Here is a 26,292-nt window from a genome sequence, read left to right as displayed (position 1 = left end):
GTGTGTTATATTGCATTTACATTGTTGAGTGGAAAATTATAACTAACAGTTATATAATAATTACTTGGTGTTTGCTGGGAACATATCAAATATGTTGCGTCAATTATTGTTTATTGTTGCGTTTATTTCTTTACTACAAATCAGGATGTATAATAATGTGGCATTTCTTCCGAAAGTGCATCTAGAAAGTGGATCTAGTGAATTGTAAAAGTAATTATGACGCCTAATGTGCCACATAAATACACGTATTTTATATTTCAATCGTATCAATCAACTATATACACACACGTAGATACGTATAACAGCTCGACAGAATATACTCGTCATGCAATAACCTTCCTGGCAAAAACTTGTCGATCATCAACCATCAAATAGTTTATCAGTCTATATTACGCATTAAAATAAATTAACAATAAAGACAAGAATAAATATACAAGATAAGTATATATGGTGTCCCATTTTCAATAGCCAAATATCTCGAAATAATAACATTTCAAAAAAAAATATATTTTAAACACAAGTTGTAGAGAAGTACATATCCCAGCAAACACCGATATATAATTGTTACATATCTATAATAAAACGGAATATAACAGATAATATAACGTGCACGTTACATGTAACATCCATGTTAGTTGTAATTTCCCACTCATAGATGTAACATTTTATTATAACATATATTACATTGTAGTCATATTGTAATTATATACCAAATAGCACATTGATGTATTGATAAGTCAGTGCTATCTTGGGATATAATGGCAATATAACTACAATGTAATATATGTAATATTAAAAATGTTAAATCTATGAGTGTGGGAAATTACAACTAACATATACGTTACATGTAACATGCTTGAGTATATAACATTTATATACTGTGTTTGCTGGGATAGTATCGTGATCTAGAATTACGCTTGAATAGTGTTTTTCAAGGTCATTTAAAAATTAGTATTTTTTTTTAATAAAACCACCATATTTTTGTATAAATCGATTTCTCGCAATATTTATAAAAGTTATAAGAGTAGGATGGCCAAAAACATGAATAGTTTGAGATATTTTAATTTGATATAATTTTAGATAAACTATAAAATATTTTATAAAATATTCATTCTTTGATAATCTTATTTCAATATTTTGATCTATACAAAAGAATGAGAGCAATCAATTGATGTAATAAAAGTACTATTTATTTAAAAAAATCACAGATTGACCTTTAAATGACCTTGAAAAACGCCAAATGATTTTGTAATGATCAAGGCTAATTCTAGATCACGATATTAAGTCCTATTTACAATGCTACAACTTTTATTGATACATTTTGTTCTAAAACCTCGTCATTTCGAGTTATTGGACTGATCAAAATAAAATGCGGAACTACATGGTGCGTTCACAAAGTTTCAAGACTGATTTTTTCCTGACAATGAGTAGGGGAAGGCGCGCAAACCGGTTCCACCGACAGGATGTAGTAGTTGGGGGTGTCAGCTAACCGACCGTTCAGCGGCAATTGCCTCCGAGATCGCTAGTGGCGTGAGTGCGTGTCAGTGACTCCTGTCGAAAACTCGGAGAGTCGAAAATGCAGCGTCATTTGAAGCAGCGTTATTCGATAAAGTTCTGTGCGAAACTGAATAAAACCGCTACAGAGACTTTTGGTATGATTCAAGAGGCCTATAAAGAAGAAGCCATGTCACGTGCAATGGTTTTCATGTGGCACAAGAGGTTCAAAGATGGCCGCGAGGACGTTGACGACGATGACCGCACTGGAAGACCTTTAACAAGCCGAACTCATAAAAATTTGGTGAAAGTGCGTGAAAGACGACGGTCAGTATTTAAAAGTTCACGCACTTGCACCAAATTTTCATGAGTTCGGCTTGTGGAAGGTCTCCCAGCGCGGTCATCGTCGTCAACGTCCTCGCGGCCATCTTTGAATCTCTTGTGCCACATGAAAACCATTGCACGTGACATGGCTTCTTCTTTATAGGCCTCTTGAATCATACCAAAAGTTTCTGTAGCGGTTTTGTTCAGTTTCGCACAGAACTTTATCGAATAACGCTGCATTTTCGACTCTCCGAGTTTTCGACAGGGGTCACTGACACGCACTCACGCTACTAGCGATCTGCTCACTCCAGCTTCTCGGAGGGAATTGCCGCTGAACAGTCGGTTAGCTGACACCCCCAACTACTTTACCCTGTCGGTAGAACCGGTCTGCGTGCCTTCCCCTACTCAGGAAAAAATCAGTCTTGAAACTTTGTGAACGCACCATGTACTTTGTACATAACATTATTTTCTACAAAAAAAATCAATTTTATTCTTTTTATCGCTTTTAAAAATATATTTGAAACAGTTATTTTTTTGCTGATACGAAATAAAAGGCATGCAATATCCTTCATAACAAAAAAGAAACATTTGAAGTTCAACGTGTATCTCGCGACAATCACTTTTCAGCTTCATACCTCTGTAAACGTAATTTTATACACAATTGTTACAATTTCTTTGTGCGTGTGTTTAATCTGATGTTATTTCGAAAGACAACTTTATCACAGTACATACAAAATAAAGTGCACCATATATATAATGTAGCCTACGCATAAATAAATATTACAAACGCAGTATCCAATATCAACATTTACAATAAAAAAAATTTCAATCTCTTTTAAAATAAAATATAAAATTCAATTTTTAATTGAATCAACGTTTACTATAATATATAATTATATTATGCAATTTACAAAAATAGCAGAATACTCCGAATTTAAATAACATATTTATAACAATTTATAATGCCTGTTCTTATCAACTTGGAACATAAATATAATAATCAATTTTATTTATTTTTTTATTTATTGTTAGATATAAATTAAAATTAAAATATACTTTATTTTGTTCGCGTTATACATATAGAAATTCAGAGTTAAACAGAAAAGTAATTGAGATGATCTACGTCACTCAAACTTTTAAAATATGAAATAAATAGCATTGTTCATACATTTAATGTTATTTAAATTATGTTTCATTTATTCAATTAATAGCATTTTTAATAATACCAAACTTATATACAATGTATATAATTAAGATTTAAATTTAAACTTTTTAAACGAAAGATTAATTTTTTTATAAAAAAAAAACTGATAAAGAAACCTTTATATAAATGTTAAATATTATTTTTATCACCCTTAAAAAAGGTAAATTGAACCAAATTTTATACAAATGTAGGCCATTTTTAAAATAGATAGATTTTTAAAATTATTTATCTATTTTTAAGTAAATATAGATTATAAGAGAAATTATAATTATTTTTTATATGTGTAGAAATAAAAGTATTACTGACAAAATGTAAACGGAAAAATATTTAATATAAAGAGTTCTTCCTTTGAAGCAAAAACAAAGAGGCACTATTTAAGTTATTTAAAACAATCAAATAGACATAAATTATGATATTTTATATATTCAAGCATGTTTGTAAATTCCAAAAGTATTTTAATACTTAATTTAATAATAAAATAATAATAAAATTTTTTATAATTTTTTTAAAATTTTGTTTTTTTATTTTCTCACAACATCGTGTATTAAACTTAAAATTTTCAAAAAATAATAAATTTTTCCTTTTTGTTTTTACTGGTTCATATTTCTCCTATAGTGCATCTAATTCAATTGCATATACATATATTAAGAAAAAAATATTTTTTATTTTTTGATTCTTTTTTCATGCTATTTTCATACATTAATTTTTTCATACATTAATAACAAAATTTATTAATAAATAAAAAATCTATTAGGATGTTTCAAATAGAGAAAAATTGAAAAAGTTTATGATTTTGAAACATACTTTGTTTCTTATTTCTATTATTGTTTTTAAATCCAATCTCGAATTATATTGTGTTATAAATAATGTAAAGAACCTTTAAAAGATTTAAAAGGTTTAACTTTTTGCATTATTTTCTGGCCTTTTATTTCCAAGATTGATATATCTTATCTACACAATTTTTCGAATAACCGGAACATTCAGAAACAATTGCTGAACGTCTCGTGCTTTAATAATATATTACATATTGTTTGAATTGTATTATATTTTATTTTTATCACTTGCAATAAAATTAGGTATACTATTTTTTTTTTATTTTTCTAATCTTTTTAAAAACAATCTTTACATAAAATAATCAAGCAAAAAGTAAATTCAGAAATGATACATAATATGGACACAAACAAAATATAAGCTTCATATCTTATAGTTAGCAACATAACAAAAAAATTAAACACTTGTCAACAATTATTACAATAACTTACAAATTTCATCAATTTAAACACTTTAGCTTTATAGCGACTTCTTCAACTCGTATATAATTTTTTTGCGTACACACGCACACATACACCCATAATTTTTCTTTCTTTCTCCTCTCCCTCTCCCCCCTCTCTCTTTCTCTCTCATATATGTGAAAGCACCAGATTTAACACAGCGCACAAACATATGCGTCCTAATGTTGCAAAATCACGTTACTTGCCGAAGTGGTAACATTAGCTAAGAACTTCGGTAAAACCGTCGTGGACGCATTCAGCGCCCCTTCGTCACTTAGTAGGCTTACGGTGCTATTCGACAATAACGTGGACATCAGAATCGTAGTTAGCACATTGGCAGTGGTCTTCGCCTTCGGCATCGCCGTCATTCTTTCAACGACGGGCAAAGTGGAAGATATCCCGTTTATCAGAATGCTCGCCGTCACGTTGCTGAGCGGGGTCGTCAAAATTTGACTATTCGCCAACTGCGCGCACACGTCCTTAACTTGCACAGACGGGCCGAGACAGGCATCCATCATATACGCCAATAAAGATCCGATGGTCAATCCAGTAGTATACGATAACGTCATAATGTTACCTAATAAAATATGATATTGTATATTATATTAACTTTTAAGTTTAACGGATTAATAAAAATCTTCCTAACAGCACAACATATCCGAAAAACGTTCAGAGGATATCCAGAGGACATTCGAATATCCTCTACATGTCTAAACGTCTTTCGAATGTGTGCTGTTAGAGCTGTAATAGATTAATTTTGAATATTATTTTAAATAAGAAAAAAATTTATATATAGGTGTCTCATTTTAATTGTCTACTTGGAATTGTTCGAAAAAAATGTTATATATGGTCTAAAAAAAAAAAAATAATGGCAAAATTAATTTTGGGAAAAACAACTCCTTCTAAAAAACCTTTTTTCCTCGGAAGCAAATTTCAAGCACTCAAAAATTTATAAGAAACATGTCTATTTTAAAATACCTTGTCTGATTTAAAATAATGAAATAAGTATTTTTTTGTAAACTAGTGTAATCTTTAAATAAGTGGCATACAAAATGTTTAATATTAAATGCTGGAGTACACTAGTTTTTTGAAATGTAGGAAGTAGACGAATTGAAAATGAAAAAAATTTTTTAATTACCGCGTTTCAATAATTTACATTCTGTTTCCTTCCTTCTTTTTTCCCTTTTATCACTATTATATTTTAACGAAAATAGTGTGAACAAGTGCCTATAGACCTGTTGTTCAAACTTTTCTCGATTCATTTTTGGCTGAAAATAAAGTTTACGACACGTAGATTGCGAATATGCATAAGTTTCAAAATGGACCGAGTTACTATTTTCAGAGAATAACTCATTCTAATTCCAATATGACAGATGATCCTAATGGTTTTAATCCCGTTTTTGCTATATCTGATTGACCTGATTGACTGACACTTGCAGTTAATCGTAACACTCAATAAAATGGCTTTTGGCATTAGTTTTCTTGTTTGCTTTATTGTCAAAATAAATCTTGTTGAAAAAAAAAAGAAATAAACATGGGGTGTAAATTATTGAAATTGAGCTGATTAAAAGAAATCTTTTCATTTGACGTGGCATCATATTTGTTAATCAGAATTTTAAATGAGCTATTTTCTCTTAAATAATTTGGTCCACTTAAAAACTCGCGTATTCGTAATCGCATTATAAATTTTATTTTAAGTCAAAAAATAAAATCCAATCTCGAGTTAGGAAAATTTTGAGCAACAAATAGCAAACTGACGTCATTTTGACATCCAATGACGTTATTCGACGTCAAAATGACGTATATGCTTGTCACTTGGGAACTGTCCGTACTCTTTGTATTTATTATATAGACCTGCAAGTTCTCGATGTTCTTCTGGTACTTTGCTTGGCGCCTGAATCATTGGTATGGAACCGATTACACCATTTGTAAAGCCAAGGAGCCAGGAGAGCACAAGCGGAAATCCCTCGCCGGAGAGAATAGGAGCACCACGTGGAATTGCGCAAAGTAGAAATAGGGGAATAAGTATGATTCGCGCACTAGAGAAATAGAGTAACTGAGTGCGCTTCCATTCGTAAGGTATTAAACCGAATGCCTATAAAAAATCCAGATAATCTGTATTATAATTCTATATAAAAAAACATAAATGCTTTAATACTTTTTAATTTTATAGTTTTTATCACTTTTATATATTTTCCATTTTTGCATTAATATGTTATATTTATATTCAAGCAACATCTATTACATTGTTCAACAAAAAAACACCGGCACAAAACTATAGTCGTTTCTTATAGTTTTTTGGATGCTGAACACAAATCTGTCTTCAAAATTGCTCTATCACATCACTGAAAAATCCTATTCAGGGTTAAAATCCTAACAATATATTTTATTTTGATAGCAAGAAAACTTTTTTAGCATGTCGCATATTGTAGCTATAATATGACAAAGTTCATGAAAATAGACTTTTTTGCAACTTTAATTGCATGTCTCTTAAAATTGTGACGTTATTGAGCAATTTTGAAGATATTATTCATATTCAGCATCCAAAAAACTATAAGAAACGACTAGTCTCGTTTCAATGTTAAAAAAAATCATTTTTTGTTGCACAGTGTTATATCTTCTAATTAGATTTTCTAGAGATATTAAAAATTAAATAACATGATAATATAATAGCAATATTAATCAAAAGGAAAGTATTTTAAGAATAAGTATAAATAAATAAAGTATTAAAAAAGTGTTAAAATATTCGTCCATTTGAATGCAAAGAAAACAAAATATTAAAAAAAGAACAAAGGATTAATGTCATATACAATTTAAATAATCGACAACCTTGCCGAATAAATCAGCGGAGTTGAAGACGGTCATCAGAATAACTGGCATCCACGATTCAAATTTGCAGGATATTATTTCCGATACGATTCCTGGGTACAAGCAGAGGGTTACGAAGTAAGCAACTCCAATACTGGCCATGTACGGAAAGATCAATTTGGCGACTTCGAGTCTAGCGAGCAAACCTCCTAAAAAATTATTTTAAATTTTCCCTATGAATATTAATCGATCTTGTTGAAACATTGTTGTTTCACAACAATGATTCAATAATCACAATCATGTAAAATTTGTAAAAAATAATATCAAATACACTTACTCCAAAAAAAAAACAGTACACTTAAAATTTGGAAAAAATTTACCAAATTTCAAATGACGATTTATTATTTTTAATGTATCGAAAGCCATGCGTTATAAAATTATTACAAAATAATTATTAAATGAGTTTTTCTGTACCATAATTATTAAAAATCGTTTGCAATGAGACAAAGTATATAGTAATCGTCAAAAATATAGTCGATAGTTTATGGTCTTTTGTACAACATTAAAAATACATTCATAATTTTTAATTTGTTACTAATTTATTTATTTTTTACTAAAGAAAAATTACGAAATATCTTCATTAAAACATCAAAGAAATTTATTCTTATTGAATTATAAAATAAAAACTAATTTGCCCGATTAACTTTGAAAATAATAAAGATAAAAAGGTTTCTAAAAAATGAATATAAAGCTCTCTATTTGAAGAAAGGTTTCTAAAAAATGAATATAAAGCTCTCTATTTGAAGAATCTATTTATTTCAATGTTGCGAGATAAATTTATTAAAAATAGCGAATGACAAAACGACACATGCAAAATTGAAAAATAATAGTTCGAGTTTGCCAATGCACATGGCGTGAGTCAAATGTCATAACTCAATGGGATAAAAAGCATATGATAGTATAGAATCTTCTCTTTAAAATGCTTTTTTATTCATCTCGATACGGTGATTTTTCACAAAATTATTCACATTTAAAATAAAAAAAAGCGTTTTCTCCAAATGCGAATATCTCGGCGAAAAATCATCATATCGAGATAAATAGAAAAGCATTTTAAAGGAGAAACTCTGTACCATCATATGCTTTTAATTCCATTGCGTTACTATATTTGACTCACGCTATGTGCATTGGCAAACTCGAACCATTATTTTTCAATTTTGCATGCTCTTGTTTTGTTATTCACCATTTTTAATAAATTTATCTCGCAACATTGAAATGAATAGATTTTTCAAGTAGAGATTCCAAGCTTTATATTCATTTTTAGAAACCTTTCTATCTTTATTATTTTCGAAGTTATCGTCATTTAAAATTAAGTAATTTTTTTCCAAATTTTAAGTGTAACCCTTTTTTGGAGTGAGTGTATTATAAGTTTGTGTGTAAATATGTAAAAAATAAATTATTTTTTTGGATGAAATAGGAAAACTGTATTCTCTTACTTTTTATGCCGGACCATAGTGTACTTGTGCTTTGTGTGCTTGTGTAAGCGCCTCCCATAACCACGACGTCTTCGACCTTATAAGTCGGTCCAGCACTACCAGGCGGATTCCCCGAAGGAGCGCTAGGTTCGTAAACTGGATTGCTGAACGAAAATGCAGAATACTGTCGAGACGCTAAAACAGTCCAATTATATTAATCGTAATCTCGAAAGAGTGGTACTTTTTCAAGAACGCAATTCGAATATTCTTTTATAAATAAACCTAGTATATTATTCTCTCTACTTAAATCGGTGACATGTGACCTCATCTAAAAATTGCGGACTGATAGGCAAAAAGTTCCAGATTCGAACCCGGTTCGATCCTAAAAAGCCCATACGCCTCTTAAAGGATGCTGACTAGGTGTTTTATCGACGAATATTATTTTTATTTAACTCTAACTTAATTATTTAACTTTTTTGGCTTCTTTTTATATACACATATAATAGCCCAGATTTCTTATTATGAATTACTTTAATTCTAGTAAAGGATTTTTCACTCCTTATAGCTAATAAAGAGTTAAATGAAAATAATATTTGTCAATAAAACAGACCTAACCATCCCCTTAAGAGGTTTTTGGAAAAAAATTGTAGAAGGAGAAGACAGTTATAGAGAGAGAAAAAAGGATGAAAAAAAAGAAGGAAAACAAGAATTATTGATATGAGGATCGCCTTATGGCCACGTTAGAAGAAATTAAATTGTAAAAGGTTCGGGTACACTCTTTACAAAAACAACGCCTTGTAACTCCAAGAGGATCAAAATAAACATTCTATACTTAAACATATAAAATTAATATCTTCCTTACCATCAGTGCCACTGGCAGAATCTGTCCCCAATGGACTCGTTTGGATCTTTAACACTCCGTATTGACCTTTCGAGGGATCGCCAACTTGATCCAACGGATCCATCTGAACACAGTAATGTACATTAATCACATATGCATGATTAAGTTGTTGCACAAAAATATGTTAGATAAGTTTGATAACTAAATAACTTGATTTGGCAATCATTTAATTCAGTTACAGTTTCTCTTTTCTTAAAATGTATATGCACTTCCCAAGTACAGAAGATCAAAATAATATCATTTTGACGTCATACTGATCAATTTTGGAGTTCAAATTTGGTCAATATGACGTCAAATTGACATTATTTTGACTTTTCTGTTCTACTTGGGTTGTATATCATAAGTTTCCTTAAAAGTATTTGTTTTCCCACATCTTCCATTGAAAGTTTTATATAAATGAAAAATACAATGTGTACAAGAATACTATGTTACACATACCAAACCGACATCTTCCGTTGGTTCTAAAGTGATTCGATTTCTTTCCTGGCACAATGTTATGTAAAATTGCACAAATTCGGTCTTTCGTATAATTTTATGTAAAACAAAACACAACATAATCGTCATATTCGACATAAGAAAGAATGCAGACGTATTACCGCGTTCATCATTGATTAACAATTTTGTTAATATTCGATTAACCGATACCCAAAAGCCAGCAACACCTGAAAGAGTACAATAAAAAATTTTTTATATATATTACATGATTCAAAGTTGCTGGAAATAGATACAGAGCATAGTATTCGCAATATTATTTTTGTAATATAATAAATTGCACAAAAATACATATGTTAGATAAGTTTGAAATAAATAATTCATAATATAATAAATAAATTTCTTCTTAATAAAATTGAGAGAAATTATTTTCGATTTCTGAAATTTGGACATTTTATACATTTTAGTGACTAAACCATAAATTAAAATTTCAGTTAAAGTAAGTTTTTGCTAAAATTTATAAAAGTCCACTATGTTTTAAATTCCTTATGTCATAAAATTATTAATATTCTCAATCTTTATTAATAATAATAATGAATAAGAATGAGAATACTTATTAAGTCAGCTCTTTTAATTTTAAAACCACAATTTCCACTTGATTCCTCTCGACCAATAGAGCCAAACGCGATGTTATTGCGACAATTATGAAAGAAAGAAAATTTGGAAAACTAAGGAATTTGAATCCTATGGTTGGGATCTCAAAAATTCCCCTTGTTCCTTCTCTTAACATCCCCTGTAAAGAAATAGGCGAGAAAAATATTGGTCCGAAAGTCGGCTGAATCGGAAATTTCGGACCAATATTTTTCTCGCCTATTTCTTTACAGGGGATGTTAAGAGAAGGAACAAGAGGAATTTTTGAGATCCCAACCATAGGATTCAAATTCCTTAGTTTTCCAAATTTTCTTTCTTTCATAATTGTCGCAATAACATCGCGTTTGGCTCTATTGGTCGAGAGGAATCAAGTGGAGATTGTGGTTTTAATAATAAATAAGCTTTAATTACTCATAGAATTTACTCAAATACTTACTTTCTCCAGCCATCACAGCTTGCGTATATCGACTGGGAAGCATTGATGTGTATCCATAAAAACTCGACTGCTGAACTGTAACATTATAAACAGTAAGAATTAATAAGATCAAATTTTTGTAGTATAATAACAATTAAAGAAATTTGCTTAGAAAATGTTGCAAATTTCAAATTAATCAGATCTAATGTACAACGTAACTGGAAGATTAAGGCAGAGAACTTAACAAATTATCAATACGTAAATTATACGAGGTGAGTAAATTGCTATCTAAGATACCCAGCAAACACAGTATATAAATGTTATATACTTAAGCATGTTACATGTAACGTATATGTTAGTTGTAATTTCCCACTCATAGATGTAACATTTTTAATATTACATATATTACATTGTAGTTATATTGTCATTATATCCCAAGATAGCACTGACTTATCAATACATCAATGTGCTATTTGGTATATAATTACAATATAACTACAATGTAATATATGTTATATTAAAATGTTACATCTATGAGTGGGAAATTACAATTAACATGGATGTTACATGTAACATACACGTTATATTACCTGTTATATTCCGTTTTATTATAGCAATGTAACAATTATATATTGGTGTTTGCTGGGTACCTTTATAAATATTGATTTTAAACAAAAAAGTTTAAGACAAAAGTTAAATTATTTTGAAAGGGCTATATTTTTACAGTTTTAATTTGTTTTTTATGTGAAGGTGCCAAAAAGTTTTGAATGAGATCATCTTAAGTTTTTTAAACAAAAAGTTAAAAAAGTTTATTTAGTAATAGTTAATAACTTTTTAATAAACAATGTGAGATTAAAATCTTTTAAAAGTTATTCAAGGCCATGATCTTAACTATATGTCAAGGTTATATATACACATATATATATATATATATATATATATATATATCAAGCTTAAATGAAATTATATATATATATATATATATATATATATATATGTATATATATAATTTAATACACATTTATAATGTAAAATATGACAAATATAACAAATATGTCGAGACCTCATTTTGAATAAGGTCTCGACATATTTGTCATATTTTACATTATAAATCGTGTATTAACCCATACAGCACCGATAGATTGCAAAAATATTACAACAATCTTTCACTGCAATATTGCAATATTGCAAATTCACTGCAAAATGTTGCTACATCATTGCTGTTGAATTGCAGCAATGTTAAAATGTCCGCTTTTTGGAAGATTGCAACAAAATATTACAAGAATATTGCAATATGTTATGAGTTTGCAATAATGCATTGTTATTGCAACCATAAACTAATGTTGCATATACAGATATATAAATGTAAATAAATCATTAATGAAAATACGTTGTAGTTAATTTATATATATTACAATATATAAATTATAGAATTTGGATTACATGCAATATTTCCGAAATATTAATGTCATGTTGCTACAAGTGTGCTGGAATTTTGTGCACTTATATCTCTGCAATGTCTTTATAATGTTGCATTGCAACTTGCAACATTGCAACGTTGCTGCAATATAATTGCAATAATCTGTGCTGTATGGGAAATTATATTTATCACATAAATTAATAGTTTATTAATTAATGACAAAATAATCATTTTCCTTCAGTTGTCTGTGATACTATCAATAAATTATTAATAATTTCTTTAATTTTGTACCTGTACAACCAAGCGATACTATCGCAACGGCAACTAAATTAATAGTATAGGAAGTTGCAACACCGAAAAATTCCCACCAAATCTCACAGATCACCACGAAGTTCAGAGTAACAAAAGATACCAGATATCCTAAAAAATAAAAATTAGATTATGTATACTCTCGTTATATATATATTTTTCTATATAAATAAATAAATTGTTATCGCGACGATAATTGTAGTTTGATACATTCATTTTTATTTAAAAATATAAAAATTGAAGTTATATAATATTTATAATGTTAATTTACTAAAAGATATATATATGAAAATAACTAATTACTCATTAATTTTTAAATATTAACAAATCATCATGAATAAATGTACTCGTATAAAACTAAAAACATACAAAAAACCCATACATATACATAAGTATGTGTAAAATTTAAATTCATAAAACACACATACATAAAATTTTACAAACACACATAAATAATATTATTTAAAAGTCCAAAACTCATTTAAATGACAATTTAAAATTATATTATTAAAAATATTGCAATGTCACCATGTTTATCCTAGTATCGATTAACTTTATACACTCTTACTTAGCGCATCTTACCAAACGTAATTCGTGTATTCAATGATAAGGTTTCGACTAGTATATTATTTGCAAAGACTGCGAAGAAAGCCATAATAATGTAAACGACAGACATGTCGAATATTACGGTAGTTCCTGGATATTTCGTTTGAAAATAATCCACCGCTATAATGAAACTGTAAAGAATAATTATAACAATTGTCAGTGTAAATTGCAGATTTTGTAATAAAAATTTAATGTGCGTTTTAAAATATTTTTAATGTATCGAAAGCCATGCGTTATAAAATTATTACAAAATAATTATTAAATGAGTTTTTCTGTACCATAATTATTAAAAATCGTTTGCAATGAGACAAAGTATATAGTAATCGTCAAAAATATAGTCGATAGTTTATGGTCTTTTGTACAACATTAAAAATACATTCATAATTTTTAATTTGTTACTAATTTATTTATTTTTTACTAAAGAAAAATTACGAAATATCTTCATTAAAACATCAAAGAAATTTATTCTTATTGAATTATAAAATAAAAACTAATTTGCCCGATTAATTTCATCTACTTCTTCAAACAATGAAAAAATTTTATATTATAATTTTTATAATTTTATTTTTTAAATAAAATTTTTATATTCTTTTAAAATTTATTTAAAATTAACTAAAAAATATATTCAAGATTATATATATTGTTTAACTTTAGACCTAAAAAACTTAATGATTAGAAGTGCTTTATTTTCAATTTTCAAAAACTATGGGTGTTTTATTTTTATCGAGAAAGCAAAAAAATTTATAATAAAAAGAATTTTTCTTGAACTAGTAAACAAAAGGTTATATTAATGTTTGCAAGCCAATTCACTTAACACACACATACACACACGAATGTATTGATCAATAAAATTATCATCAGTCAAATTATTTGTAAACAATCCAGTTTACTGTTAGAAAATAAAAAATTTTCGATCAAGTCAACGCGCACAATTTATGCATATATATCTATAAAGCGTAATAATAAAATATACATAAGGGTTGCAAAGGACCTGTTGTAAGGCAGAAGAAATCCCATGCCGCCGATGATCAGAGACGAGTAAATAAAGTTGTTCTTATCGACGGGCGGCGAAAGATGCTTTAATCCATTCGAAAATTTGAACTCATTCATGCGCCTGGCCTTGCCCAGCTGGACATATCCCCGGCTCAGGTTCTCGTCCATGTTGCCGAAAGATGAGAGAAGCGAAAAATCGACAGGAGGGTGAGAATTCTCGAAGTGATCGACGACGACTCAGCGACTCTCTTAATCGGGTTTTTCTCTTTCCTTACGAGTGCGTGATTTATTCGCGTTCGGTACTCGCTTCCTCTACCTCTGCGGAATATTGTTTTAATCGCGCACCTGCTGATCGCGGTCGGCTGTGTTATTTATTCCCTCGTACTGCGTACGCCGGGTCTTCTCGTTCTCCCCTTTAGCGCATGCTTTGGCAATATATTATGGGCATTGATTTCTGCGCGCGCCGCGAATTTCCATTTTCCTCTGACCGAGATTCCCGGGTATTCCAACGTCTTCTCTTCATCAATGAGAGGAGGTGATAAAACGCGCGAAAATACGAATTCGTGACACGTTCATCGTAAAATTAAGATATCTAACAAAATAAGAAAATATATTATACACTAGTTTCCTTAATACAGCATACCATATCCGAAAGATATTCTGAGGATATCCAGAGGATATCCAAGACATTCAAACATCCTCAGGATGTTCTCTGAACATCTTCGGGGGTTAGGGGTGCTGTTAGGGTTACAGCCAAAAATTATTTTAAACCAGACAAAAGTGGTTCTTTGATCCTAGCCCCTACAACACGAAATATTACTAAAATATTGCATAAATATTTCAATATTGCGTCATATTACAAATATTGCAGCAATATTGTGCAAATATAATAAGTTATTATTTTATTGGAAACATTGCAAAATATTACTGCTATATTATAATGCAATCACATAGTTTTTTCATTTACCACTATGCGCCGCAAGCTGAACTATCTAACTCGCATTAAGTTTTAGTGCCGAGAATTATATAAAGAGCATGCAAAAAGTAGCAATTACAATCAACACTTTTTATCAATTTAATTTTTTCTGATACGATCCTAATACAGGGAACTCAAATATTAAATTAATTGCTCAGAAATTAGACAAATAAATGTCTGAATAAATGAAGACAATAAAAAAATAAATATTCTGCAATATTTTATAAATATTATATTCACTTTTGTAGAAATAAATTAGAATTATTGCAGAAATGTTGCACAATATAGTTTGAGGGCGGACATATATTGGCAAGCTTTCAGGAATATTGCATGCAATATTTCAATCTTGCAAAACAATATTTTTGCAATATTCCGTCAATATTTCGTGCTGTAGGGGAGACAGCACAAAATATTTATAAAATATTTACAAAATATTTATAATAATTATTTTAATATTTTATAATTATTTAAAAAGAAAATACAAATTCGTGGCGCGTTCGTAAAAATTAAGATATCTGACAAAATAAAAAATATATTGTATGCTAGTTTACAACCAAAAATTATTTTGAACCAGACAAAGTGGTTCTTTCATCCTAGACAGCACAAAATATTTATAATTATTTTATAAATATTTATCATAAATATTTTATAAATTTTTTTAGAATCTTAGATTCAAGAGATCATATAAATATTTGACATAAATATCAGAAAAATATTTATCATAAATATTATAAATATATTTAATAAATCTCAAAATATTTAATAAACCTTAAAATGAATTATGATACAGAAATTTTTTTTAAATATTCATATTTTCTTTAATAAATATCCAATGAGAAATCATTAATTAAAAAGACATAATCAATGAATTTTCAATTAAAGACATCGCTTGATATTGTTAAGTATGTTATCTAACAAGAATGATTCTTTATAATAAGGAAAGGCTTTGAGCGCATAAAAGCAGACACAGTATTTACACAAGAAATATTCAGGATACGTTAGAATCAACTCACTAAAGTAACTTTAGATCTGCTAGCAATATTTATTCACTGTGGAAATAAATCTAAGTACAAACTATGAAATTCAAAGAGACTCTCGTGTTACACGTTAACTCGTGGAAACACGTTAACTTCTTGAAAGAGAGTGCCGGCTCTCGCGCTGAGCCTTTTGGAGCACGCTCTCTCGCATCGGTTTGCTGCGCGCGCATCTCTATTTTCTCGGCCGCCCGGTTAGTACGGTGGCAGCATCGCACAGTGCGTTGAACGTCATCCATACAGCACACAAAGTTTGCAGCAATATTGCAACATTACAATATTGTACATTGCATAGCATTATCGGAGAAATTATATATAGGCATGAATTTGCAATATAGTTTAAACAACGTTGCAGCAACATTTCAGAAATATTATGAAAATAAAATTCATGCAAAAAATATTAGGTACAGACCATTCAGTCTGATCATGTATTTGGCACATTTCTAATAATCCAATAGTAACCCAGCAAACACAGTATATAAATGTTATATACTTAAGCATGTTACATGTAACGTATATGTTAGTTGTAATTTCTCACTCATAGATGTAGCATTTTTAATATTACATATATTACATTGTAGTTATATTGTCATTATATCCCAAGATAGCACTGACTTATCAATACATCAATGTGCTATTTGGTATATAATTACAATGTAATATATGTTATATTAAAATGTTACATCTATGAGTCGGAAATTACAACTAACATGAATGTTACATGTAACGTACACGTTATATTACCTGTTATATTCCATTTTATTATAGCAATGTAACAATTATATATCGGTGTTTGCTGGGAATATTATATATATTTTTTCTTGCATTATTGCTGCAATGTTATAGAACAATGTTTCTGAAAGCGGACATTTTACCATTGCTGCAACCTTGCAGCAAGATTGCTGCAACATTTTACAATGTTTATGCAATGTTGTAATATTGCAATGAAATGTTGCCACAATGCTGCTGCAATCTTGTTGTGCTGTATGGGAGGCGGAATATTTGAGTAAAACTCTGTATTTAATTTCTTTCTAACATATAAAAAAGTAAAGATCAATAATCATTTATATAAAATTATTTAGATAATAAACAAATATAACGTCATTAGTAAACCTTTCATAATTTACATTTATCATAAACGAGTTTATTCCCATACAGCACCGATAGATTGCAAAAACATCCCAGCAAACACAAAATATAAATGTTATATAACTCAGGAGTAACATATAATATAACAGATGTAATATAATGAGAATATAAATAGTCCCATACAGCACCGATAGATTGCAAAAACATTACAACAATCTTTCACCGCAATATTGCAATATTGCAAATTCACTGCAAAATGTTGCTACATCATTGCTGTTGAATTGCAGCAATGTTAAAATGTCCGCTTTTTGGAAGATTGCAACAAAATATTACAACAATATTGCAATATGTTATGAGTTTGCAATAATGCATTGTTATTGCAACCATAAACTAATGTTGCATATACAGGTATATAAATGTAAATAAATCATTAATGAAAATACGTTGTAGTTAATTTATATATATTACAATATATAAATTATAGAATTTGGATTACATTTCCGAAATATTAAAGTCATGTTGCTACAAGTGTGCTGGAATTTTGTGCACTTATATCTCTGCAATGTCTTTATAATGTTGCATTGCAACTTGCAACATTGCAACGTTGCTGCAATATAATTGCAATAATCTGTGCTGTATGGGAATTAACATATTACGGCCTTCAACGGCTGTGATTGTAAAACAACCTAAAACTTTATAGGCAGAATATTAAATAATGATAAATTATTTATAAATATATTTATACATATTTTAAAAAATATATATATGTTTAAATAATTTATCATATTCTGCCTATAAAGTTCTAGGTTATGTTACAATTATACAATAAATATAATTATATTATTAACATATACCTTGAACATAAAACAGTAGTTATACATAATATATTGTTGTAGGAAGTTATAATTATAAGATCGCTATATATTGCACAATGCTACAGACAACAAATAATATAAGAGCAGAATTAAATAACGTAGGAAAGAAAGAGAGAAGAGATATTTCTTGTAAAGAGATTGAGAAGAGATATTTCTTTTAAAAAAACATTTTACAATTGTTTATTATTAATATGTGTTGATAATAAGTTGATTTATTATTCTTCTTTTATATAGATGAGATTGTACAGAAAGAAATCTATTTACTTAAATATAATAAATGAAGATTTATATAAATTCAGAATTCTTATTAATTTTATATTTATAATGGATTTAAAGTTTATTATATTTTATCTTTATTTTATTTATCTAATTATATATAGAATTTATTACATCATATAAAATTAACAAAAAATAGATTTTTGTAAATTTGTTTCTTTTTATAATTTATTAAAACTGTTATTTAACTGAAAATTAAAATCTAACTTTTCTTTTTTATCTTCAATTTTTGAGGGTTGGTTTCTTTCTACAGATTCTTATCTATATATTACTACTTTTACCTAATAAAGTTTTTTGATACTGAGAATAACGAATAATGAGGTTCGGGAGATAATCGTGGAAAGATTATATGTATAATAGATATGTGCATTCAAATATTTTATATATATGTATAAATGTGTGTGTGTATGTATATGTATGTATATACATATAAATATATATATATACATATATATATATTCTTTCAGCATTTATATAAGAAAAACTTGTTCATCATGCCTAAAGAATTACGATATTTATCTAAAAGAAGATATAATCAATTGATTAATAATGAATTAAATACTGCTTGTACCGATTTTTTCTCAACTCCTCTTCAAACGCAAGAAAACTTTAATATACAAGGTACGTTATTTTTCAAAACAATTTTAATTTAATTTCATAATATCTTTGTCTTATATATACGTACAATATTATCTATAACATTACAGAAAGCTTAAAAAAGATAGAACGTTTGATGGCAACAAGCAATGTAACGTTAAGAGATAACACTGAACGATTGAAAAAAATGGAAGATGTAATGAGGCGGGGCTATCCAATACAACAATCTATGGAAAGCAATAATTATATTGTGGAGTTTTTTCCTCTCAACCAAATTGAAGATATAAGAAATATAGAAGATATATTGAAAACAAATAAAGAAGCAGAAACGCTACTCGTAAGTTTTTATATTTTTTTGCAATGTGTGTTTTTATTATCGTTAATACCCATACAGCACAGATTATTGCAATTATATTGCAGCAACGTTGCAATGTTGCAAGTTGCAATGCAACATTATAAAGACATTGCAGAAATATAGGTGCAAAAAATTCCAGCACACTTGTAGCAACATGACATTAATATTTCGGAAATATTGCATGTAATCCAAATTCTATAATTTATATATTGTAATATATATAAATTAACTATAACGTATTTTCATTAATGATTTATTTACATGTATATACCTGTATATGCAACATTAGATTATGGTTGCAATAACAATGCATTATTGCAAATTCATAACATTGCAATATTGTTGTAATATTTTGTTGCAATCTTCCAAAAAGCGGACATTTTAACATTGCTGCAATTCAACAGCAATGATGTAGCAACATTTTGCAGTGAATTTGCAATATTGCAATATTGCGGTGAAAGATTGTTGTAATGTTTTTGCAATCTATCGGTGCTGTATGGGTATTATTATATAATTCGGCAACACCTGTGATTTTGGTAAAGGTAAAGATGAGCGGTCCTTCTCACTGATTTTTTTGAAACTTTTTTACAAGTAGATTTTGATGCGTAGAAAAACTTTTTAGAAATTTTTTTAACTTTTTATGAGATGTAAAATAATCGTGAATGTTTCCAAACTTTCGAACAGTCATATATAAATATATATTGATTTTTTTAATATAAAAACTTTATGATAAGCAAAAATATTAACAAACAAAAAATATTATTTTGCAGAAAAGATTTTTATTGAAAATTGGTGGGAATAATCCTAAAGACAATATTCATCGGATTTTAAAGAATATTTTCACAAATAAATGTGCCATAGATTGTTCTTGGAAAGGGAAAAAAGATAATTTTAAAATTTGTAATTTGCAGTTAATGAAAACAATAATAAGTAAGTTTCAAAATATAAACTATTAAAAAAAATTTTTATTTTTAAATATAAATTTTAAATAGATATTACAAAATATTTATCAAAATTGTTTTATTATTTTTCTTTAAGGAGAAGTTGTTTCACGCTACCCAACATTCACGGAAACAGAAACAGAAAATATTGTGGCGGAATGGCTTCGTTTAACAACGATATCACAGAGAAAAAAAAAAAGGAAAACGTACCTGATGAGATAGGAGATGTTTAAACTGATAAATAATAAAAAATAATGTTAATTATTACTTTGAGATCTGAGCAGTTACTATTATTTAGTTACAAAACTTATATTTACAAGAGTTTATGATAATATATTATCATCGATCAATTATAGCATTGTCACTTTGTGTACTTCCTACGACATATAAAGATTTATTTTTTTTCATAATTATAGTTTATGTGTATTTTAAAAAGTTTATATGTGTAATTCGTTTATAGGTATATATATATATATATATAGGCTTCCGGTTCCGGTGAGAGTGTGAGTGACAGGTGTGTGAAAGCGTGGCAGGTATTTGTGAGGAAAGAGTGAGAAAAGGGGTGAGGAGAATAGGAGATAGGAGGTGAGAGGGCGTAGGAAAAAGAGGAGGATAGATTGAAAGGATAGGAGAAGGAAAAGGGGTAAGGAGTTAGGAAATAGAAAGCAGGAAAAGGGGAGACACGTGGACACGTAGACACGTGGAAGAAAGAGAGTAGGTGTAGAGAGCAGGTGCAGATAGAAAGATAGGGAATTCAATAGGGAATTCACTAGGGAATTCACTAGCGAGTTGGAGCGAATTAGAACATAGAGTAAGTGAATCAAAGAAAGAAAGCGATAAGAGAAAAATGAATAAGGAGGAAAAGAATGTTAGTGAAGAGAATAGTAGAGATAGGAGGATAGAGACTACTAGAGATAGGATGGTTGTGGAAAAGGGAAAGAGGGGAGATGAGGAGGAAGTAAAGAAGAAGGCAGGGAGACCGAGAAGAGTAGATGAGTTAGCGAAAGAGAGGAGGAGCAGTATGGGATGTATAGATGATTTCTTGAAAAGGAAAAGGGAAGAAGGGGGAGAGGAGGATAAGGATGAAGAGGAAAGAAGTCTGAGAAGGAGCAAAAAAACAGAAAGGCTGAACAGAGAAGTAGGGGGGATAGAAAAGGAGGAGTTAAAGAGGATGATGGAGGAGATAGGAGAGAAGATTACAGAGAAGTTGGGTGAGGAAATAAGAAAATTGAAGATTGAAATATGGAAAAAGGAGGGGGAATGGAGAGAAGAAAGAAAAGAAATGGGAAAAAAGATAGAAAGTCTGGAGGAAAGGGTGATAGAGTTGGAGGCAAGAATAGAGAAGAGAAGTAAAAAGGAAGAAAGAGAAAGAGAGGGGGCAGAAGAAGGGAGTAAAGGGTTAGGTGAGTCAATAATGGGGAAAATGAGAGACATAGGAAAGAAGTTAGAGTGGAAAGAGAGAGAAGAAAGAAGGAATAACATCGTGATAAGAAGAATAGAAGAAGGGAAGGAAGATGTAAAAGAAAGAGTGGAGAAAATAATGAAAGAAATAGGAGCGAAAACGGAAATAGAATGGATAAGAAGGTTGAAAGGAAAGGAGGGAAAGGAAGGAGAAATGGTGGTTGTAAGACTAGGCAGCAGAGAACAGAAGAGACAGGTAATGCAAAAAAAGAGTCTGTTAAGAGGAAAGAGGGTGAGGATAGAGGACGACCTAACATGGGAGGAAAGAAAGATGAAATGGAGAATAATGGAAATTGCGGAGGAAGAAAAGAGGAAAGGGAACAAGGTGTGGACAAACTACGGTAGGATAAAAATCAATGATGTTTGGTGGAAATGGGAAGAGGAAGAAAGAGTGCTCAAGAACTGGAAAGGAGAAATTAGAGAAGGAATGGAGAAAATGGAGGTGGAAGAGGGGGGCATGAAGACAAGAATGGAGGAAAAAAAGGGATAGAAGAGGGGAGAAGAGAAGAAGGAAGGAAAGGAGAAGGGAAGAAGAGTAGTAAGAAGAGAAAGGAGGAGGGAGAAAGGGAGACGGAGATAGAAAGAAGAAAGGAGCAAGAGAGAAAGGAAAAAGGAGAAGTAAGAGAGGAATGGAAGATAGGTTTTTGGAATGTGGCAGGGTTGAAAAACAAGGAAGAAAAATTCTGGAAGGAAATAGAGGATTGGGAGGTAGTGGTGATGATGGAAACATGGATAGAGGAAAAGGGGTGGGAGGCGATTAAAAAGAGGTTACCGAAAGGATATAGATGGGAGAAGCAAGCAGCAAAAAAGAGAAAGAAGAAAGGAAGACCGATGGGGGGAATGATCATGGGGGTAAAGGAGGAGAGGGGAAGGATAAAAGTATCGGGAATGGGAGAAAAGGCGGAGGGAATAATGATGGCGGATTTAGAGGTAGGAAGAGAGAAGTGGAGGGTAATAGGTATATACATTAACGGGGACATGGAAAGGAAAATGGAGGAAATGAAGGAATGGATGGAAGAGAAAGAAGAAGACAAATGGACGATTTTAGGAGATTTCAACGCAAGGACAGGTAGAAGGGGGGGAGTGATAGGAGGAGAGGAGGAAGAGGAAAGAAGATCGAAGGACAAGAAGGTAAATGAGGATGGGAGAAAGTTGATAAAAGAGCTAGAAGAAGTGGGATGGGGAATTTTTAACGGAGGGATTAGAGGGGATAGGGAGGGGGAGTACACATATACAGGAGGAAGAGGGGAATCGGTGATAGACTATGTGGTGGGAGAGGATAGAGTAAAGGAAAAGATAAAGAGAATGGAGGTGGGAGATAACATAGAGTCGGACCATCACCCTTTGATTGTAACGTTAGAAAGAAGAGGAGGTGCTGAAAAGGGGAAAAGGAAGGAAGGAAAAGGAATAAGAAAAAAGGGGAGATGGACGAAGAGGGGAGGAGAAAGAATAAGAGAGGAAATAGAATGGGGAGAGGGGTGGAAAGAGGGAATGGAAGAGGAGCTAGAGGAAAAAATAGGAAGGATAGAAGAGGAATTGAGAGACGGAGAAAAAGAGAGTGGAGAAGGAAAAAAGAAAGGGTGGTGGGATGAGGAATGTGAGGAGAAGAGGAAAGAAGTGAGGAGAAAGCTAAGGGAATGGAGGAAGAAAGGAGGAGGAGGAGAAGGATACAGAAAAGAAAGGGCAGAATATAGGCTAATGTGTAAAGGAAAAAAGGAGGAGGAGAGGATAAGATGGTACAAGGAAGCGATAGAGGCAAGAACGGAAGGAGAGGTATGGAAAATTATAAACAGGGAAAGGAAGAAGAGAGAAGGAGTGAATGAGGAGATAAAAGCGGAAGAGTGGAAGGAATATTTCATGGACTTATTGGGAGGGGTAGAGGTTAAAGTTGTAAGAGGAGGAAAAGAGAAAAGGGAGAGGGATGAGGAGCAGGAGATAAGCAGGGGGGAAGTAAAGAGGATATTGGGAAAATTGAAGAAAGGAAAAGCAGCGGGGGAGGATGGGATACCGAGTGAGGTATGGAAATATGGAGGAGAGAGGGTAGAAGAGTGGGTATGGGAAATGTGCAACAGAGTCTGGAGAGGGGAAGGATGGCCGGAGAGGTGGAAAGAGGGGATAATAGTACCACTGTTAAAAAAGGGAACGGGGAATAGGGTGGAAAACTACAGAGGGGTGACTTTGATGCCAACGTTATATAAGGTGTATGTGGGGATTCTAACAGAAAGGATTAAAGGAGGAAATAGAGAGGGGGAATATGTTGCCGGAGAGTCAAACAGGCTTTAGGAAGGGAATGGGGGTGATTGACAGTATATATGTGCTAAACTACCTGATCAATAAAAAAGTGAAGAAGAAGGGAGGTAAGGTAGTAGCGGCCTTCATAGATCTGAAGGCGGCGTTTGACTCAGTGGATAGGGAGGTGTTAATGGAGGCGATAAGGAAGAGGGGGGTAAGAGAAGGGTTAAGTAGTAGGATAGAAGAGGTATACAAGGAAACGAGGAGTAAAGTAAGAGCGGGGAAGGAGGAAGGAGAAAACTTCTGGACGGCAAGGGGTGTGAGGCAAGGTTGTCCAATGAGCCCACACTTGTTCAATTTGTTGATAGCGGATATAGAGGAAGTGCTGAAAAAAGGAGGCTGGGGAGGAGTAAAGTTGGGAGGGGAAAAAGTGCACTGCTTGGCATATGCTGATGACATGGTGTTGTTGGCGGAGGAGGAGGAGGGGATGATACATATGTTGGGGAAAATGGAAAATTACATGGATAAAAAAAGGCTAGAGGTAAATGTGGATAAGACAAAAATAATGAGGTTTAGAAAGGGGGGAGGAAGAATGAGGAAAATGGAGTGGAGATGGAAAGGGAAAAAATTAGAGGAAGTGAAAGAGTTCAAGTATCTAGGATATAAGTTACAAAGGAATGGAGGACAGGAGGCGCAGGTGAGGGACAGAGTGAGGAAAGCAGGAGCGGTGATGAGACAAGTATGGGGTATGGGAAAGAGAAGATTTGCAGGAGACTAGATGAAAAGAGTATGGTTAATGGAAAGGTTGGTGGGAACGGTGATGGAGTATGGGGCGGAGATATGGGGGTGGAAGGAGAGGAGAGAAGTAGAGGCAATGCAGGAAAGATGGATTAGGTGGACGCTAGGAGTAGATTGGTGTACGCCGGGGTATATGGTAAGAGAAGAGATAGGAAAGGATAAATTCAGGATAAGAGCAGGAAGAAGAGCGATAGGGTATGAGAAAAAATTAGAGGAAGGAATGGGAGGAAGTTTAGCGAGGAAATGCTATGAGGAGATGAAGGAGAGGGTAAAGGAAGGAAAAGAGAAAACGGTGTGGGAGGAAGGAGAGGGCAAAATTTTTTGAAGGAAGGGGGATAGAAGAGAGGGAGATGGAGGAAAAAAGAGAAAGGGGGGAGGAAGTATATGAGGGATGGGAGCAGAAGGACAGAGAAAGGCAAAAGGAGGAAAGATGGGAGAAGATAAGAGAGTCGAGATACAATAGATGGTATGGAGAATGGAAGGAGGAGGGGTTACCGGAATACTTGAGAAAGGGATGGGGGGAAAGCAGATGGAGAAGGATAGTGAGGTATAGAATGAACAATGAAATGAGGGGGGCGAGATACTGGGAAGAGGAGGGGAAAAGAAGATGCAGACTATGTGGGATGGAAGACGAAACTTGGGAACATGTAATAGGAGAATGTGGGGGAGAGGGGAATAAGGGAAACTGGTGGGAAAAAATGAGGGAAATACTGCAAGAAGGAGGAGAGGGAGAAGGATGGATGAGGGAATTAGAGAAAAAGAGGATGGAGGGGAGGGTGGAAGGGGAAGAGGAGGAAGGAGGTATGAGGGGAATGTGTGAAAGTATGAATGAGGTGTTGGGGAATGAATGGGGAACTGGAAGCCGAGGCGAAGCGAGAAATAGGTTAGGGACAGCTCTTTCTCTCTCTTAATTAGTAAATAGGTAGATTAAGTTAGAGATAAGATAATTGTAAGATAGATGTAAGAGTAGAATGTAAGAGTAGTCTATAAGTTAAGATTGTAAGAAATTTGTAAGGTTTGGGTACGCTCCTCAAAAGCGCCTTTAATCCCTGAGGGGGCAAATAAAGTATTGAATTGAATATATATATATATATATATATATACGTATTATTTTAATTTTATAAAAATATATTAAAAACGGTATATATTATATTTATTGTTATCTTTATTTCCTTTTTTATCAATTTTTATATCACTTTAATGTAATTATAATATATTTATTTATAAAATATTTTATAATTTTCAGGAATATTTTGAATTTTGGAATTGATTTTAAATAAAACAAAACAAAATTGTAATAAAAAAACATTTTGTTTAGTTTGATTTAAAATCAATTCAAGAACTTATATATATAATAC

At 31.2% G+C, this 26,292-nt stretch overlaps 2 protein-coding genes across 3 annotated transcripts; one reads left to right on the top strand and one right to left on the bottom strand.

Moving 5' to 3' along the window:
* Positions 1-3,918: 3,918 nt before the first annotated feature.
* Positions 3,919-14,733, bottom strand: Ent3 (equilibrative nucleoside transporter 3). The gene is made up of 10 exons (XM_029299175.2): positions 14,299-14,733; positions 13,284-13,438; positions 12,684-12,812; positions 10,994-11,068; positions 9,913-10,136; positions 9,436-9,538; positions 8,595-8,768; positions 7,123-7,310; positions 6,148-6,388; positions 3,919-4,870 (listed from the first exon to the last, which is right to left on the bottom strand). The coding sequence occupies exons 1-10, from the start codon at positions 14,466-14,468 to the stop codon at positions 4,473-4,475; spliced, it is 1,857 nt and encodes a 618-aa protein (XP_029155008.1). The 5' UTR covers positions 14,469-14,733; the 3' UTR covers positions 3,919-4,472.
* A 2,300-nt stretch (positions 14,734-17,033) lies between these two features.
* LOC114928087 (uncharacterized) lies at positions 17,034-20,793 on the top strand. Of its 2 annotated transcripts, none has more exons than XM_085488759.1 (5): positions 17,034-17,356; positions 19,018-19,171; positions 19,258-19,484; positions 20,273-20,432; positions 20,541-20,793. In XM_085488759.1, exons 2-5 carry the CDS (start codon positions 19,045-19,047, stop codon positions 20,663-20,665), a joined length of 639 nt encoding a protein of 212 aa, XP_085344885.1. In that variant the 5' UTR covers positions 17,034-17,356; positions 19,018-19,044; the 3' UTR covers positions 20,666-20,793. The 2 variants fall into 2 exon arrangements, with proteins under 2 accessions (XP_085344885.1, XP_085344879.1); XM_085488753.1 differs by lacking the exon at positions 17,034-17,356 and adding an exon at positions 17,478-17,550.
* The last annotated feature ends 5,499 nt before the right edge of the window (positions 20,794-26,292 follow it).

Source organism: Nylanderia fulva, unplaced genomic scaffold, assembly GCF_048542155.1.
Source record: "Nylanderia fulva isolate GAGA-0341 unplaced genomic scaffold, ASM4854215v1 Scaffold113, whole genome shotgun sequence".
Taxonomy (NCBI): domain Eukaryota; kingdom Metazoa; phylum Arthropoda; class Insecta; order Hymenoptera; family Formicidae; genus Nylanderia; species Nylanderia fulva.
Note: the sequence above shows the minus strand (reverse complement) of the source record. Positions and strands in the feature narration are given on the sequence as shown.